Source organism: Labrus mixtus, chromosome 1 (genome assembly GCF_963584025.1).
Source record: "Labrus mixtus chromosome 1, fLabMix1.1, whole genome shotgun sequence".
Lineage (NCBI taxonomy): Eukaryota > Metazoa > Chordata > Actinopteri > Labriformes > Labridae > Labrus > Labrus mixtus.
The window spans coordinates 35726236-35745757 of NC_083612.1; the positions used below are offsets into that span (position 1 = coordinate 35726236).

Consider the following 19522-nt stretch of genomic DNA (forward strand, 5'->3'; position numbering starts at 1 on the left):
CACACACACACACACACACACACACACACACACACACACACACACACACACACACACACACACACACACACACACACACACACACACACACACACACACACACAGTGTACAGTATGGCAACACAACAAAGCAATCAGGACCCCAGTGGGTGTTTGGGGTTCGCAGGTCGTTTGTTTAGGCTAAATGGTAAATGGACTGCTTTAAATGAAGTGCTTTTACAGTGCAGGTCACACCTACACATTCACACACTGATGGTAGAGGCCGCTGAGTAAAGAGTCCATCAGTATTAACTCATCCATTCATACACATTCACACACTGATGGTAGAGGCCGCTGAGTAAAGAGTCCATCAGTATTAACTCATCCATTCATACACATTCACACACTGATGGTAGAGGCCGCTGAGTAAAGAGTCCATCAGTATTAACTCATCCATTCATACACATTCACACACTGATGGTAGAGGCCGCTGAGTAAAGAGTCCATCAGTATTAACTCATCCATTCATACACATTCACACCCTGATGGTAAAGGCCGCTGAGTAAAGAGACCATCAGTATTAACTCATCCATTCATACACATTCACACACTGATGGTAGAGGCCGCTGAGTAAAGAGTCCATCAGTATTAACTCATCCATTCATACACATTCACACACTGATGGTAGAGGCCGCTGAGTAAAGAGTCCATCAGTATTAACTCATCCATTCATACACATTCACACCCTGATGGTAGAGGCCGCTGAGTAAAGAGTCCATCAGTATTAACTCATCCATTCATACACATTCACACCCTGATGGTAGAGGCCGCTGAGTAAAGAGTCCATCAGTATTAACTCATCCATTCATACACATTCACACACTTATGGTAGAGGCTGCTGTGTAAAGAGTCCATCAGTATTAACTCATCCATTCATACACATTCACACACTGATGGTAGAGGCCGCTGAGTAAAGAGTCCATCAGTATTAACTCATCCATTCATACACATTCACACACTGATGGTAGAGGCCGCTGAGTAAAGAGTCCATCAGTATTAACTCATCCATTCATACACATTCACACACTGATGGTAGAGGCTGCTGTGTAAAGAGTCTATCAGTATTAACTCATCCATTCATACACATTCACACACTGATGGTAGAGGCCGCTGAGTAAAGAGTCCATCAGTATTAACTCATCCATTCATACACATTCACACACTGATGGTAGAGGCCGCTGAGTAAAGAGTCCATCAGTATTAACTCATCCATTCATACACATTCACACACTGATGGTAGAGGCTGCTGTGTAAAGAGTCTATCAGTATTAACTCATCCATTCATACACATTCACACACTGATGGTAGAGGCTGCTGAGTAAAGAGTCTATCAGTATTAACTCATCCATTCATACACATTCACACACTGATGGTAGAGGCTGCTGTGTAAAGAGTCTATCAGTATTAACTCATCCATTCATACACATTCACACCCTGATGGGACTATTTACAGGAGTTCTCAACATCCACAAGGTTGTCTCACATACTTGCCCTTGCTGGCCAGGTTGTCCATGCAGGTTTTGATATACTGGTTGTAGGAGTCGATCTGAACGTTGAAGAAGTTGGTTTTTGAGTTGAGGGCCGCATTTGTCTGCTGGAGCCGGACCAGCTCGGCTTTCCGCCGCTGACGGTAACGTCTCTGATTTCTGATGTCCTGAAACACAATAAGGCATCACAGCGAGGAAACTGTTAGATTCTATGCAAACATTTGAACTTCAGTTTTGAACCTCCTGTTGATTTGTCCTCTCAGGTCACGTTTACACGACCATGATTTCAGCTGTAAACGGGAACGTCTCGCTGTGTTTTGTTTGTTTACACGAAAACTGAAAACAAAAACTATTAAAAACGACAGCGTTTCCGTCGTCGTGTAATCTGATAACGTAGATAATCTGAAAACAGAGACTTTTCCCACATGCTCAGTACAGCTCTAGTCAATTACCATGAGTGAGTAGGTGGACTACAACAACAATGGCCGACTCCTGAGTACTGTTTGTGCCGCTCACTCTGTTAAATGGATCAACAGAGTCACTGTCAGGCAGAGACGCTTTACTGATCCTGAACCCACCAACACGCTGATGAGGGGCAGCCTAAAGGTGATGAGTCATGTTAACACCTCACCGCTCTGTAAGGGTCCTGAACCCACCAACACGCTGATGAGGGGAAGCTTAAAGGTGATGAGTCATGTTAACACCTCACCGCTCTGTAGAAGTCCTGAACCCACCAACACGCTGATGAGGGGAAGCTTAAAGGTGATGAGTCATGTTAACACCTCACCGCTCTGTAAGGGTCCTGAACCCACCAACACGCTGATGAGGGGCAGCCTAAAGGTGATGAGTCATGTTAACACCTCACCGCTCTGTAGAAGGAAGAGTGAACCAGCATGCATGTGTTGTTTCATTACAAAGTCACAGCACCAACTATTGGCCTGGCATGTTTAGTACACCCTTGTTAGTGGTGTGAGTGGCTTTCAAGTGGTTGTTATCAAGACGCCTGAATGCAGACACTTTTTGAAAACGCTCACAAAAAAGGACTCAGTCTCGTGTAAACGTGGCCTCAGACAGGAACCAAGGATTTCTGACCTTAGCAATGTCGTTGATTAGGTCCTGGTAGCGGTTCTGGGGGTGGACTTTTCCCAGCTCGGCCAGTCTCTGCAGGTTGCTCCGGATCTTGTCTTTCTTTCCCTGCAGGGTCAGACTGTCGTCCACTACCGGATTCACCTGCTTCATCTTCTCGGGAGTCTTCGCGTCTCTGATGGCCCTCCTCTGCATCGCCCTCTGGTACTCTGCTTCCTGTTTGTAAACAAAACAAGATGTCTCTGGTCTCTGACTTTGGTCTGGCCTCTGGTCTCTGACTTTAGTCTGGTCTCTGGTGTGTGGTCTCTGACTCTGGTCTCTGGTCTCTGACTGTGGTATCTGACTCTGGTCTCTGACTTTGGCCTGGTCTCTGGAGTCTGGTCTCTGGTCTCTGACTGTGGTATCTGACTCTGGTCTCTGACTTTGGTCTGGTCTCTGACTCTAGGTCTCTGGTCTCTGACTTGGTACCTGACTCTGGTCTCTGGTCTCTGACTTAGGTCTGGTCTCTGGAGTCTGGTCTCTGGTCTCTGACTTTGGTTTGGCCTCTGACTGTGGTATCTGACTCTGGTCTCTGACTTTGGTGTGGTCTCTGACTCTGGTCTCTGGCCTCTGGTCTCTGACTGTGGTATCTGACTCTGGTCTCTGACTTTGGTCTGGTCTCTGGTCTCTGACTTTGGTCTGGTCTCTAGTCTCTGGTCTCTGACTCCGGTCTCTGACTTTGGTCTGGTCTCTAGTCTCTGGTCTGGTCTGGTCTCTGGAGTCTGGTCTCTGGTCTGGTGTCTCTCTCTGACTGACTCTCATTTGTCAGTCAAGTTTCATTAAATCTAGTTTTGACCTGTTCGGTGCTCGCGCTGGAGTCCAGGATCTCAGTCAGAGTCTCTCCAGGTTGGAAGCGGATCACATCCACGATGAGCCTCTTTGTGCTGAAAACAAAAATGTAATTAAAATGATTAAAATAATATAGAAGACATACGCCTTGTTTTGACATGGAATTATTCTCCATTCAAACTGACTTGAGCAGAAGCGTCTTGGCGTCCGTCTCAACATTGGCCTCACCAGGAACATCAAACTTGTTGGTGAGTGTGAGGGAAACTTCGGTTTTTCCCATCAGCTCTTTGTTTGGATCGTTGGGAGGAAGAGGATTCTCACCTGGACAGAGACACACAGGTAAAAATCAGACAGGTGATCCAAGTTTATAATGACTTTATGAGAGTAAATCACAGCTGGTTTAAACACTTCAATCTGAGACATTTCAGAAAAACTCTCAGAAACAGACTCTTTAAAGAACCAGGAGAAGGTCTTGAAGAATCCCATGTATAAGAGAGTCCTGACCGAGACATTAAACACAGATCAACAGATCCTGAGCCACAGAGCAGAAAGTCATTCTTCAAAGCATCTAAAGCATCTTCCTCCAGCACCTCCAATCTACTTTTAAAAAGATTGAAAGAAACCAACAGAGAACCTGACACTTCTTTTGAACAGATAACAACAATAGGTTTGTGACTGAGTCACAGAGAATGTGGCTAACAGCACTTCACATGAGTACACTTGCACATGTTTGAGGGGAAGCAGGTTCAGTAAAGCCTTATAAATAAGGACATGCCAATGAGTTAGTCTACGCTGAGACAATGCAGGCCAGCGGACTCAATTATACAGAGTACAATGATGAGTCAGAGCCCTGAGATTAGTTATAAATCTCAACGCACCATGATAGACAGTATCCAAAGATTTTAGGCCCTGAGATGATGCATGCCTATATAAAACATCTCTGTAATCAATCAGGGGCATGAAAGTAGCAGCAACAGGTCTCCTTTTCTCTAATGTGTTGTTCATTGTTGCATTTGTCTTGTTATCTGTGTGTCACGATGGATGTCCATCTTGCTGGCTGCAAACAAATCTACCTACAGGTACAAATAAAGTCTTTATATCTGAAGTTTTTATGCAGCAAAAGAAAATCCAAGACCAATGTCTGAAATAAAACCTAGCTGCAGCTTTAACATGTTAACGAGCTGCTGAATATGAAGCTTCAATTAAGAATCCGAGGTATTTATACGATGACAGACTCAATCACATCACCCTGAGATGTAACACTAGAAGGCAGGTTTAGTGTCTTTTTCTTTGAGTTTGAAAACATCATGAGTTTAGTTTGAACTCCTGAAGAATGTCCTGTACAGAATCTAAGGCCTCAGAGAGCCTGATGCTGTGTAGGAGCGGAGCAATAAATAACACTATCATCCACATAGAAACCAACATTTGCATCGGCAATATTGTGACCAAAACTGTTAAAAGTGGGAATAACAGTGGCCCCACGACTCAGCCTTGTAGCACACCATTTTTTACTTCAAGACATGTGGAAGTAATGCCTTCGTCCTGCACACATTGGGATCTGTTAGATAAATAACGAATCGAAGGCCTTCGACAAGTCGATCTCAGACTACATTTAAAGTCGCTGTGGTTAAGATACCGGACCTTTTTGTACCATTTCAATAAATCTGTTCAAACAATAAACACAACCATATGCATTTATTTAGTTTTAACATTAAAGTTAATACTTGTCCGACCTACCAATCAGAGACTCGACTGTGGGAACCTCGCCCAGGTCCTCCAGCAGCTCGTGGACCGGGTCGTTGTGTTCTGGAGCTATGGCGTCCTGATGATCCAACAGCAGCTACACGAAACGCCAGAGAGAAAATATTTCAAATAATGTGGGAATATATGTTCACATATATTAAATATAGAGACTAAAAACATGTTGTCATGATGAGTATAGATATAGAGTTTGTAGAGCAGAGAGTCAGTCTGAATATAGAGACTAAAAACATGTTGTCATGATGAGTATAGATATAGAGTTTGTAGAGCAGTCAGTCTGAATATAGAGACTAAAACATGTTGTCATGATGAGTATAGATATAGAGTTTGTAGAGCAGAGTCAGTCTGAATATAGAGACTAAAAACATGTTGTCATGATGAGTATAGATATAGAGTTTGTAGAGCAGAGAGTCAGTCTGAATATAGAGACTAAAAACATGTCGTCATGATGAGTATAGATATAGAGTTTGTAGAGCAGAGAGTCAGTCTGAATATAGAGACTAAAAACATGTTGTCATGATGAGTATAGATATAGAGTTTGTAGAGCAGAGAGTCAGTCTGAATATAGAGACTAAAACATGTTGTCATGATGAGTATAGATATAGAGTTTGTAGACCAGTCAGTCTGAATATAGAGACTAAAAACATGTTGTCATGATGAGTATAGATATAGAGTTTGTAGAGCAGAGAGTCAGTCTGAATATAGAGACTAAAACATGTTGTCATGATGAGTATAGATAAAGAGTTTGTAGAGCAGAGTCAGTCTGAATATAGAGACCAAAACATGTTGTCATGATGAGTATAGATATAGAGTTTGTAGACCAGTCAGTCTGAATATAGAGACTAAAACATGTCATGATGAGTATAGATAAAGAGTTTGTAGAGCAGAGAGTCAGTCTGAATATAGAGACTAAAACACGTTGTCATGATGAGTATAGATAAAGAGTTTGTAGAGCAGAGAGTCAGTCTGAATATAGAGACTAAAACATGTTGTCATGATGAGTATAGATATAGAGTTTGTAGAGCAGAGAGTCAGTCTGAATATAGAGACTAAAACATGTTGTCATGATGAGGATAGATATAGAGTTTGTAGAGCAGAGTCAGTCTGAATATAGAGACTAAAACACGTTGTCATGATGAGTATAGATATAGAGTTTGTAGAGCAGAGAGTCAGTCTGAATATAGAGACTAAAACATGTCATGATGAGGATAGATATAGAGTTTGTAGAGCAGAGTCAGTCTGAATATAGAGACTAAAACATGTTGTCATGACGAGGATAGATAAAGAGTTTGTAGAGCAGAGAGTCAGTCTGAATATAGAGACTAAAACATGTTGTCATGACAAGGATAGATAAAGAGTTTGTAGAGCAGAGAGTCAGTCTGAATATAGAGACTAAAACATGTTGTCATGACGAGGATAGATAAAGAGTTTGTAGAGCAGAGAGTCAGTCTGAATATAGAGACTAAAACATGTTGTCATGACGAGGATAGATAAAGAGTTTGTAGAGCAGAGAGTCAGTCTGAATATAGAGACTAAAACATGTTGTCATGACGAGGATAGATAAAGAGTTTGAATTATTGATAATTAAAATGATCACATGTCAGACCGTGTGAGTGTTGATGATTTCTCCGATGGAGATGTAGATGACGGGTTTGGTGACGGTGACGAGGTCGGAGTATTGATCCACGTTAAACTTCTCCTCCAGGGACGGGACGTCACATGCTGCCAGGAAAAACCGCCTGAGATAAACAAGATGGAGACGATGAAGACGGGGAGTTGGACTGGTCATTAAAATATCTCTCTTGAACTTCCTGTTTGATCACTTGAAGGTCGTCTCACCTGAACTTCAGGTAGGAGGCGCTCAGGTACTCGTTGATGGGGTTCAGGTGTGCGTTGTCTCCCAAAAACATCTTGTTGGAGGCGGCGTGCTGCAGCATCTTAGCGACTGAGCCCAGATTTCTTCTCTGCTCGGTGGTCAGCTGACCGCCTGCCGAAACTTCAATGATGTCGAAGGCGTCGGGCGCCACGATGGCAGGGTTCATATAGCGATAATAGAGCAGGTTCCCCACGATCTGAAGGAATATCAGCGAGCCAGTTTACATTAAAGGGTGATTCTGTGCTTTCATAATCAAACAATACAAACATCATTCACACATGTCTTCTGGAGAAGAGTTTTCATGAATGTGTTTTTGCTGCAGGAGGAGAAGCTCTGGAACTCGGCAGGTTGTGAAGGAAGAGGAGGAGAGGATGAAGAGCGGTGTGACTCGCCTTTATGTCAGCAGACAGAGAAGGACGGCGCGCTGACAGAGAGGCTGCAGCTGATTGGACAGAGAGAAACAAGGAAGAGCAGAAAGAGAACAAGAAAAGACAGTTTAAGAAACAGAGCATGAAAAAGATCAAGATGATCAAAGTAAGCGGGCTGTGGTGAGGGATTGGTGGTCAAAGAGGCGGCCTTTGACCACCAAAGGTGGTGCTGAAAACTCCCTACAGTGCTGCTAAAGTGCTGCTAAGGCGCTACTAAGATGCTGCTAAAGCGCTCCTACGTCGCTGCTAAGGTGCTGCTAAGACGCTGCTAAAGCGCTCCCACGGCGCTGCTAAGGCGCTCCTAAAGCGCTGCTAAAGCGCTGCTGAAGAGCTCCTACAGCGCTGCTAAAGGGCTGCTAAGGCGCTGAAAAGGCACTCCTAAAGCGCTGCTAAAGTTGCTAAAGAGAAGGAAACACACGAGTACACACACCGGCTTATCAGAACATCTGGTATGAGCTCTTAGAATGATTTTATGCTCATGAGCAGTTGAAGTTTTGAAATAAGTGAAATCTCTTTAAATTATCAAACAAAGAGAAGAGATGCTCTCTGTCACATTCAGCTACAAGCTCATCAGAATTTAAAGAGGTCGTCTTGTTTTAAAATCATCGATTGAGCACCGCTATCTAAAAACCCTAAAGGATACCCAACCCTAGAGAAGCAGAGCATTAAAGGAGCGGTTCTGAGTTTGACTGTAAAGTGTCTTCAGAGGGACAAGGACGTCCAACATGTCTGAATCTATTTCAATCTGAATCTGAGCTCAGCTGTTCTGACATCCTCTCAGTGTCTGCATGCTCAGGTTAGGGTTAAGTCAAGGTGCTTAGTGGGGGTTAGTGTTTACACTGAAGACCGCTGGGTTCATAAGACCAATCCACAAACATCCAGACCTTCAGCAGCTCGTCCTCTGTAGCATCTGGAAACTTCTCATGAAGAGAATCCTTCAAAACCTTCGAGACGAAACGCATCCCGTACCTGAAAAACAAAAACTGACAGCATTTCACCTCTGTGTGTGTGTGTGTGTGTGTTTGTGTGTGTGTGTGTGTGTGTGTGTGTGTGTGTGTGTGTGTGTGTGAGTGTGTGTGTGTCTCTGTGTGTGTGTGTGTGTGTGTCAGTGTGTCTGTGTGTCTGTGTGTGTGTGTGTGTGTGTGTGTGTGTCTGTCTGTCTGTCTGTCTGTCTCTCCCAGTCAGACAGACATACAGGCTGTGATTGGAGGACTTACGGGATTTTGTCTACAGAAACGATGATGGCGGACAGGAACTTGTCTGTAATTGTCTTCATGTTCTTGATGGACGCTTCCAGTCGGGTCCTCACCTCCTCGTGGGTCATCGCCTGCTCAGGTGTTACGTCGTACGGTAGCTTACTATAGAAAAGAGGATGAAGACCAGGTGAGACAGGTCACAAATACCAAGTGAGACAGGTCATAAAGAACAGGTGAGACAGGTCACAAAGACCAGGTGAGACAGGTCACAAAGACCAGGTGAGACAGGTAACAAATACCAGGTGAGATAGGTAACAAACACCAGGTGAGACAGGTCACAAACACCAGGTGAGACAGGTAACAAACACCAGGTGAGACAGGTCACAAAACCAGGTGAGACAGGTAACAAAGACCAGGTGAGACAGGTCACAAATACCAGGTGAGACAGGTAACAAATACCAGGTGAGGCAGGTAACAAATACCAGGTGAGGCAGGTAACAAATACCAGGTGAGACAGGTCACAAACACCAGGTGAGACAGATAACAAACACCAGGTGAGACAGGTCACAATGACCAGGTGAGACAGGTCACAATGATGTATCAGTTCAATGATGTTTAATAATTCCTGTCCTGACACACATCTGACTGTTGAAAAAAATCATGTCTGAGGAGTTCATGAAAACAAAGAAGAGGAGAAGATCTCGTACAGAGCATGTAAATCTGAACTCACCTGGCCTCTCCAGTCTGCGTCTCCATCTGGTTCACCCAGCTCTTGTAAATGTCCACCGGGTCCGTCTTAATGTTCAGCGTTTTGTCGTCCATGATCTCCTTGACAACAGGAGCGAGGATCTGTCTGAGAGCGTTCTGTCCTCTAGCTCCTCGGTGGAAACTCACCACCATCTTAATGACGGTGGGGTTACCTGTGACGATTTCCTTCATCTGGTCCACCTTTGACCTTTGGACAGAAGTGAAAGATGTTAGCCCGGCCTCAGCTGATTATTGATGACATTATAAATGATTGGAGCCTGTTTCTCACTTGATCTCCTCCTGCAGGGCGGTCTTAAACAGCTTGAGCAGCAAATACTCCTCTCTCTGGTTGGAGGCGTAGTTATACAGCGTGAAGATCACAGAGTCCATAAACTTGGTGGATTTATTCTGCGGCATCTGGAAGATGAGCTTGGCCAGATACGTGGGGTTGGTCTACAGGAAGAAGGAATTTGTATGATCAATTATTGAATTCTAGTGTTATATCTTAAAGGAGAAATAATCACTCTTAGACAGCAGCAGTGTCTTCATCTCTGATTCTGTTGTTCAGCATTTAGAAGAAAAGATCAGTCGAGAAATGTGAGTCCCTGTTCTGACTCCAAAGAGTCCCTGTTCTGACTCCATAAAGTCCATGTTCTGACTCCATAAAGTCTCTGTTCTGACTCCTTAGAGTCCCTGTTCTGACTCCTTAGAGTCCATGTTCTGACTCCATAGAGTCCACGTTCTGACTCCATACAGTCCCTGTTCTGACTCCTTAGAGTCCATGTTCTGACTCCAAAGAGTCCCTGTTCTGACTCCATAGAGTCTCTGTTCTGACTCCAAAGAGTCCCTGTTCTGACTCCATACAATCCCTGTTCTGACTCCTTAGAGTCCATGTTCTGACTCCAAAGAGTCCCTGTTCTGACTCCATACAGTCCCTGTTCTGACTCCATACAGTCCCTGTTCTGACTCCATACAGTCCCTGTTCTGACTCCTTAAGAGTCCCTGTTCTGACTCCATACGGTCCCTGTTCTGACTCCATACAGTCCTTGTCCCTCTTGACAGGATCTGTTCTGACTCCATAGAGTCTCTGTTCTGACTCCATAGTGTCCCTGTTCTGACTCCATAGTGTCCCTCTTGACAGGATCTGTTCTGACTCCATAGAGTCCCTGTTCTGACTCCATAGTGTCCCTGTTCTGACTCCAAAGAGTCCCTGTTCTGACTCCATAGTGTCCCTGTTCTGACTCCAAAGAGTCTCTGTTCTGACTCCTCAGAGTCCATGTTCTGACTCCATAGATTCCGTGTTCTGACTCCATAGAGTCCCAGTTCTGATTCCTTAGAGTCCGTGTTCTGACTCCATAGAGTCCCTGTCCTGACTCCATACAGTCCCTGTTCTGACTCCATACAGTCCCTGACCCTCTTGACAGGATCTGTTCTGACTCCATAGTGTCCCTCTTGACAGGATCTGTTCTGACTCCATAGAGTCTCTGTTCTGACTCCTTAGAGTCCATGTTCTGACTCCATAGAGTCCCTGTTCTGACTCCATAGTGTCCCTGTTCTGACTCCAAAGAGTCCCTGTTCTGACTCCATAGTGTCCCTCTTGACAGGATCTGTTCTGACTCCAGAGTCTCTGTTCTGACTCCATAGTGTCCCTCTTGACAGGATCTGTTCTGACTCCATAGAGTCCCTGTTCTGACTCTATAGAGTCCATGTTCTGACTCCATACAGTCCCTGTTCTGACAGTATCTGTTCTGACTCCATAGAGTCCCTGTTCTGACAGTATCTGTTCTGACTCCACAGAGTCCCTGTTCTGACTCCATAGAGTCCCTGTTCTGACAGTATCTGTTCTGACTCTATAGAGTCCCTGTTCTGACAGTGTCTGTTCTGACTCCATAGTGTCCATGTTCTGACTCCATAGAGTCCCTGTTCTGACTCCTTAGAGTCCATGTTCTGACTCCATAGTGTCCCTGTTCTGACTCCAAAGAGTCTCTGTTCTGACTCCTCAGAGTCCATGTTCTGACTCCATAGATTCCGTGTTCTGACTCCATAGAGTCCCAGTTCTGACTCCTTAGAGTCTGTGTTCTGACTCCATAGAGTCCCTGTTCTGACTCCATAGGGTGCTGGTGTTATGTTACCTGTAACAGGTAGAAGAGATACTGATAAGCTTCCAGTTTGAGCCTCTTCTCCTTGCTGAGCGCCTTCAGGCCTCCTCTCTGCTTGTTCATCATCATCATGTTGGACAGCTGTCCCTTGTTCTTCTTTGTCAGCTTATTGCTGTGGGACACGACTTCCTGCAGTGTGATTTTATTCTTCACCAGCAGTCCGATCTTAATGTCCATCAGGTTCAGGTCATTCTCCAGCTGCTGGTTGGACCGGATATTGGTCACTACCTCCTCACGGAGACGCATCAGCTCCAGCTCCTCCTGGAAGTCCTGATCGCTGTGGTCCAACAGGTGGACAAATTTTCTTACCACCGCCATCGGAGGGTCCTCCGCACTTACTGGATGATCAAAGACATTTTGATTTAAGAAATTAACAAACATCTAAGAACCTTTAAACACATGATGACATTTACAGACAATTTGAGATGACAAGAGACAAGATGAGGACAATTAAGGACATGATGGGGACATTAAGAGACATGATGGAGTAGATGATGAGGACATTTAGAGACTTTATGAGCTCATTTAGAGACATGACCGGGACATAAGATACATAAACAGGACATTAAGAGAATTTAACCAGGACAATTTAGAGACATGATGAGGACATTTAGAGACTTTATGGGCCATGGGAACAGTTGAAGGACATGATGGGGACAGATAAAGACATGACAAGGACAACTGACATGATGGGGTCATGATGGTCGACATGGTCGACAGCTCTTGGTAACTATGGTCTTTAAATGTACTATGGGAGGTAGAGCCTTCAGTTATCAGGCCTGGTCGTGGTACCTACGGTCTCTAAATGTACTGTGGGAGGTAGAGCCTTCAGTTATCAGGCCTGCTCGTGGCACCTACAGTCTCTAAATGTACTATGGGAGGTAGAGCCTTCAGTTATCAAGATGCTCGTGGTACCTACGGTCTCTAAATATACTGTCGGAGGTAGAGCCTTCAGTTATCAAGATGCTCGTGGTACCTACGGTCTCTAAATGTACTGTGGGAGGTAGAGCCTTCAGTTATCAGGCCTGGTCGTGGTACCTACGGTCTCTAAATGTACTATGGGAGGTAGAGCCTTCAGTTATCAGGCCTGCTCGTGGCACCTACAGTCTCTAAATGTACTATGGGAGGTAGAGCCTTCAGTTATCAAGATGCTCGTGGTACCTACAGTCTCTAAATGTACTATGGGAGGTAGAGAATTCATTTATCAGGCCTGCTCGTGGTACCTACAGTCTCTAAATGTACTATGGGAGGTAGAGCCTTCAGTTATCAGGCCTGCTCGTGGTACCTACAGTCTCTAAATGTACTATGGGTGGTAGAGCCTTCAGTTATTAGGCCTGCTCGTGGTACCTACAGTCTCTAAATGTACTATGGGTGGTAGAGCCTTCAGTTATTAGGCCTGCTCGTGGTACCTACAGTCTCTAAATGTACTATGGGAGGTAGAGCTTTCAGTTATCAAACCTGCTCGTGGTACCTATCAGACCCCTCTCCTGGTATCATCTACCAGTCAGGCTTAGACTACCGGGGGAATAGGCACCTTGAGCTCCTATCACTACCTCTCTTTCTCTCTCTTTCTCTCTCTGTGTATTCACATCATATTACTACCACAGTTTAAGACACAATGTGGACAGTTGAAGACATGATGGGGACACAATGTGGACAGTTGAAGACACAATGGGGACAGTTTAAGACATGATGGGGACAGTTGAAGACACATTGGGGACAGTTTAAGACATGATGGGGACAGTTGAAGACACATTGGGGACAGTTGAAGACACAATGGGGACAGTTTAAGACATGATGGGGACAGTTGAAGACACATTGGGGACAGTTGAAGACACAATGGGGACAGTTGAAGACATGATGGGGACAGTTGAAGACACGATGGGGACAGTTGTCACTTACTGAGCGTCTTGTAGTCGTCCCTGGCCTTGTTGGCTCTGATAAAAGCCTGAATTTTCACTACGTCATTGATCTGCAGTAAAAATAAAAATCAATCAGCTGATCGATAGAGTTCATTAGAAACAGGACCAGAGGAATCTACACGGCAGAGCATTAAATGAGTCATCAGTCTCTGAGACAGCGGGGACGGGGAATCACAGCCTCAGGACACCGTTAATGTCAGGCAGGATTTATGCTCCGTTATTTAAAGCACTGATTAGATTTCAGGTGGAACGGTTTCATTTCACCTCTGATGAGATAAAAATTCTCTGTTTTCGTTTTCTTCAAAGTGAATCTGGGACTGACTAAAAGTTTCACACTCACGTGATCCTGGAAGTATTTCAGACGGTCTTTGTACTTCTTACGAGCCTGGTGCATCCGGACCATGGCCTGAATCTGAGACACAACAATTATCAGAGTATAAACATCCTCCATACAACAGACTATAATATAATTAAAGAGGTCATATTATGCCCTTTTTGGGGTTCGTATATTTAATCTATGTACCTACTAAAGTATGTTCACAATAGATAAAGTTCTAAAAAAGTGTCTGTTTTCATGAACTGCCACTCCATGCACCGGCTCGCTTCTGACTCTCTCTCTAAGGCTCTGAAGTGCCCACATGTGCCAAGTCTGATCTGATTGGTCGGCCTGTCGGCTCTGCCGTAATTGGTCAGTCGCTCAGCACGGTTCTCGGAAATGTCCCGCCCCTTTTACCATATTGGGAATGCAGCCACTTTAGCTCTGAAGGGAGCAAAAACATTAGCACCTTAGCACTACTGTGCTACCGCATATCGTGGGCGTGCTACAGAAGTTAACGGGCGTGCAACATGAACTGCGGGGTTTGCCACAACGAGCCAATGGGCTTAGATCAGTGATATCACACTGACAAGACGTCACACTGGCAAATTTTCGAGGGGGGCTAGAACCGAGCGTTACATGCAGCTAATGCTACAGCTAACAGGAGGACGTAGGAGAAGCCGTGTTTCCGCGGACTTTGAATTTTTGCACATAGATGTGCCTAAACATGCACAGGACACTGTGTGGAAAACACACTAAAGAGCATATAAAACCAGAAAAAGCAGAATATGACCCCTTTAATGAAAATAATCAGATTATAAGAATTTACCTTCACAGCCTCATCACTGTGATCTTTCAGATACTGTTTACGATCTTTGAACTTCTTCCTCTGTTTGTGTCCTTTCCAGTGAGCCTGAAGACACACCCAGAGATACAGAGACACGCAGACACACATATACACACACACAGAGACACACACATGGTCAGTTCAACGGGGCAGTTGTGTGTAGTTGAGGTAATCTTCTGTAATAAGTATATCAGCCACAGGAGATGTGAAGTCTCCATGGAATGAAAAATACATGTTCCTGGTTTTGATCCAGCGTTTTTTGGGTTAAATTTTCATTTATCTGCCAAATAAATAAATAGAAAATATTATCTCAGTGTTTTTACATCGTAATAACAGTATGACTCACCCTGCACTCAGGGGCGTTTACTACTGCTATCCCAGGACAGTTAGATACTCTGAGAGTTCTGTTTCATGGAAACTTTAAGGCGAGGCCAGCAGCAGTGCATGGAAGCTCGACCATACATCGCTACAGATAAGAGTAATTTAATGCCTGTAATTAGGGCCAGAGCAACAAGAAGGCGCCAGGACCCAATCGAAAGGCAAGGAATGATTATTATTTACTTTAGTGCAAGAAAAACAGGACAAAAAACCCACAATATCATACAAAACAACCTTTAAAGACTGAGGACTGTCCCTTTAAAGACACAGCACTGTCCCTGTAAAGACACAGAACTGTCCCTTTAAGGACTGAAGACTGTCCCTTTACGGACTGAGGACTGTCCCTTTACGGACTGAGGACTTTGTTTTTAAAGACACAGCACTGTCCCTTAAAAGGTGAGCTGTTAAAAACAGAACTGTCTACTTTACTACTAGGTTTATCTACCTGTATATGGATATATCTCACCTGTATGCAGGTAACAGCTGGGTCCTGGGAGTTCAGGAAGTTCATCCGCTCCTTTAGACTCTTTCTCATCATGTAACCACGGCAACGAGCCTGCAGCTTGGTGATGAGACTCTCATTGGCCAACCACAACTGCTCTCGGTTGTATGCCGTGGTTACCCCGGAGACAACTGACTGAAAAGACAGAAAGCGTTGTTTACTGACTGTTGAGTGATTGCCTGGTTGATTAAATAAAATTGGTGTTAAAGTGTGTTATCGTTACCCTGAGACTAACCTGGATGTCCTCTTTGTTGAGCTGTGTGTTGTTCTGGACAAAGCCCTCAGGCTCCGCCCACGTCCCCTCTCCGCTGTTCAGGTTAAAATAATAGTTGTGGCCTCCCTTCACCCAATGCTTCACCCACTCACTGCCGTTATCACCTGAGAAAGGTCAGAGACGGACAGGTCAGAGACAGACAAGGTCAGAGACAGACAGGTCAGACACAGACAGATCAGAGACAAACAGATCAGAGACAGACAGGTCAGAGACAGAGAGGTCAGAGACAGACAAGGTCAGACACAGACAGATCAGAGACAGACAGGTCAAAGACAGACAGGTCAGAGACAGACAAGGTCAGACACAGACAGATCAGACACAGACAGATCAGAGACAGACAGGTCAAAGACAGACAGGTCAAAGACAGACAGGTCAGAGACAGACAGGTCAAAGACAGACAGGTCAGAGACAGACAGGTCAGCGACAGACAGGTCAGAGACAAGCAGGTCAGAGACAGACAGGTCAGAGACAGACAGGTCAGCGGCAGACAGGTCAGAGACAGATAGGTCATCAGAGACAGACAGGTCAAAGACAGACAGGTCAGAGACAGACAGGTCAGCGGCAGACAGGTCAGAGACAGACAGGTCAAAGACAGACAGGTCAGAGACAGACAGCTCATGAGAGACAGACAGGTCAGAGACAGACAGGTCAAAGACAGACAGGTCAGAGACAGACAGGTCATCAGAGACAGACAGGTCAGAGACAGACAGGTCATCAGAGACAGACAGGTCAGAGACAGACAGGTCAGAGACAGGCAGGTCAAAGACAGACAGGTCAGAGACAGGCAGGTTTGTCCTCACCGTCTCTCATCTTGTTTTCTTTGATTTGCGACAGGTCGTCCTGGTAGGTGTGTGCACACTCGGAGGTAACCCCGTACAGTCCTGTTGCCGGGTTACGCAGAGCCAGCAGAGTCTGAGCCTGGTCACTTGAGTCGACGGCCTCGTTGACAGCCTGGATGGACTGAGAAACTGAGAGACGGACAAGCGTTCAGTTGGATTTATTAGTTGGTTTTCAATGGAGTGTCCTGTCTCTCTTTTCTTAGTATTCATATGATCGAACTTTATAAATATAATAATAAATATATATTTGAATATACAAACATAGTGCCATGTATTTGAATGTAATGAGTGGGAGGTCTCACACTGTAGCGCCTCCTGTGTGCCCTGATTGGCTCTCAGGATGGCGTTCTGGATTTCATCCAACCACAGAACAGCTGACGGATCCTGAGTCTCCTGAAGAACCGGACAGGGATGTTAGGATGGATACACACACAGTTTAAAGACACAGGCCCTTTCCAAAGAGCCACAGTTCAGTATGGAGTTTCAGTAGTCGGAACCCTCGTGGTCGTTCAGTAGTCTCGTGGTCGTTCAATAGACTGAATCCTCGTGGTCGTTCAGTAGTCTGAACCCTCGTGGTCGTTCAGTAGTCTCGTGGTCGTTCAGTAGTCTGAACCCTCGTGGTCGTTCAGTAGTCTGAACCCTCGTGGTCGTTCAGTAGACTGAACCCTCGTGGTCGTTCAGTAGTCTGAACCCCCGTGGTCGTTCAGTAGACTGAACCCTCGTGGTCGTTCAGTAGTCGGAACCCTTGTGGTCGTTCAGTAGTCTCGTGGTCGTTCAGTAGTCGGAACCCTCGTGGTCGTTCAGTAGTCTGAACCCTCGTGGTCGTTCAGTAGTCTGAACCCTCGTGGTCGTTCAGTAGTCTCGTGGTCGTTCAGTAGACTGAATCCTCGTGGTCGTTCAGTAGTCTGAACCCTCGTGGTCGTTCAGTAGTCTCGTGGTCGTTCAGTAGTCTGAACCCTTGTGGTCGTTCAGTAGTCTCGTGGTCGTTCAGTAGTCTGAACCCTCGTGGTCGTTCAGTAGTCTCGTGGTCGTTCAGTAGTCTGAACCCTCGTGGTCGTTCAGTAGTCTCGTGGTCGTTCAGTAGTCTGAACCCTTGTGGTCGTTCAGTAGACTGAACCCTCGTGGTCGTTCAGTAGACTGAACCCTCGTGGTCGTTCAGTAGTCTGAACCCTCGTGGTCGTTCAGTAGACTCGTGGTCGTTCAGTAGACTGAACCCTTGTGGTCGTTCAGTAGACTCGTGGTCGTTCAGTAGACTGAACCCTTGTGGTCGTTCAGTAGACTCGTGGTCGTTCAGTAGTCTGAACCCTCGTGGTCGTTCAGTAGTCTGAACCCTCGTGGTCGTTCAGTAGACTCGTGGTCGTTCAGTAGTCTGAACCCTCGTGGTCGTTCAGTAGACTGAACCCTCGTGGTCGTTCAGTAGTCTGAACCCTCGTGGTCGTTCAGTAGACTGAATCCTCGTGGTCGTTCAGTAGTCTGAACCCTCGTGGTCGTTCAGTAGTCTCGTGGTCGTTCAGTAGTCTGAACCCTCGTGGCCGTTCAGTAGTCTCGTGGTCGTTCAGTAGTCTGAACCCTCGTGGTCATTCAGTAGACTCGTGGTCGTTCAGTAGTCTGAACCCTCGTGGTCGTTCAGTAGACTGAACCCTCGTGGTCGTTCAGTAGTCTCGTGGTCGTTCAGTAGACTGAACCCCCGTGGTCGTTCAGTAGTCTCGTGGTCGTTCAGTAGTCTCGTGGTCGTTCAGTAGTCTGAACCCTCGTGGTCGTTCAGTAGACTGAACCCTCGTGGTCGTTCAGTAGTCTCGTGGTCGTTCAGTAGTCTGAACCCTCGTGGTCGTTCAGTAATCTCGTGGTCGTTCAGTAGACTGAACCCTCGTGGTCGTTCAGTAGTCTGAACCCTCGTGGTCGTTCAGTAGTCTGAACCCTCGTGGCCGTTCAGTAGTCTCGTGGTCGTTCAGTAGTCTGAACCCTCGTGGTCGTTCAGTAGACTCGTGGTCGTTCAGTAGTCTGAACCCTCGTGGTCGTACAGTAGACTGAACCCTCGTGGTCGTTCAGTAGTCTCGTGGTCGTTCAGTAGACTGAACCCCCGTGGTCGTTCAGTAGTCTCGTGGTCGTTCAGTAGTCTGAACCCTCGTGGTCGTTCAGTAGACTGAACCCTCGTGGTCGTTCAGTAGTCTCGTGGTCGTTCAGTAGACTGAACCCCCGTGGTCGTTCAGTAGTCTCGTGGTCGTTCAGTAGTCTGAACCCTCGTGGTCGTTCAGTAGTCTCGTGGTCGTTCAGTAGACTGAACCCTCGTGGTCGTTCAGTAGTCTCGTGGTCGTTCAGTAGACTGAACCCTCGTGGTCGTTCAGTAGTCTCGTGGTCGTTCAGTAGACTGAACCCCCGTGGTCGTTCAGTAGTCTCGTGGTCGTTCAGTAGTCTGAACCCTCGTGGTCATTCAGTAGACTCGTGGTCGTTCAGTAGTCTGAACCCTCGTGGTCGTTCAGTAGACTGAACCCTCGTGGTCGTTCAGTAGTCTCGTGGTCGTTCAGTAGACTGAACCCCCGTGGTCGTTCAGTAGTCTCGTGGTCGTTCAGTAGTCTCGTGGTCGTTCAGTAGTCTGAACCCTCGTGGTCGTTCAGTAGACTGAACCCTCGTGGTCGTTCAGTAGTCTCGTGGTCGTTCAGTAGTCTGAACCCTCGTGGTCGTTCAGTAGTCTCGTGGTCGTTCAGTAGACTGAACCCTCGTGGTCGTTCAGTAGTCTGAACCCTCGTGGTCGTTCAGTAGTCTGAACCCTCGTGGCCGTTCAGTAGTCTCGTGGTCGTTCAGTAGTCTGAACCCTCGTGGTCGTTCAGTAGACTCGTG

The 19522-nt window shown here is 45.9% G+C and overlaps 1 protein-coding gene across 3 annotated transcripts in view; it reads right to left on the reverse strand.

Moving 5' to 3' along the window:
* Positions 1–19522, reverse strand: part of iqgap1 (IQ motif containing GTPase activating protein 1) — a 58670-nt gene that overhangs the window by 2773 nt on the left and 36375 nt on the right. For all 3 annotated transcript variants that reach the window (XM_061043467.1, XM_061043458.1, XM_061043449.1), the window contains exons 16-34: positions 16987–17077; positions 16646–16813; positions 15807–15949; positions 15536–15706; positions 14674–14757; positions 13869–13940; positions 13509–13578; positions 11580–11944; positions 9737–9900; positions 9431–9655; positions 8722–8862; positions 8389–8473; positions 7040–7272; positions 6807–6939; positions 5177–5279; positions 3625–3760; positions 3447–3534; positions 2618–2827; positions 1526–1692 (exon numbers count right to left, since the gene is read on the reverse strand). In XM_061043467.1, the coding sequence (XP_060899450.1) occupies positions 1526–1692; positions 2618–2827; positions 3447–3534; positions 3625–3760; positions 5177–5279; positions 6807–6939; positions 7040–7272; positions 8389–8473; positions 8722–8862; positions 9431–9655; positions 9737–9900; positions 11580–11944; positions 13509–13578; positions 13869–13940; positions 14674–14757; positions 15536–15706; positions 15807–15949; positions 16646–16813; positions 16987–17077 (2849 nt within the window). The remainder of the gene's footprint in view (positions 1–1525; positions 1693–2617; positions 2828–3446; positions 3535–3624; positions 3761–5176; positions 5280–6806; positions 6940–7039; positions 7273–8388; positions 8474–8721; positions 8863–9430; positions 9656–9736; positions 9901–11579; positions 11945–13508; positions 13579–13868; positions 13941–14673; positions 14758–15535; positions 15707–15806; positions 15950–16645; positions 16814–16986; positions 17078–19522) is intronic.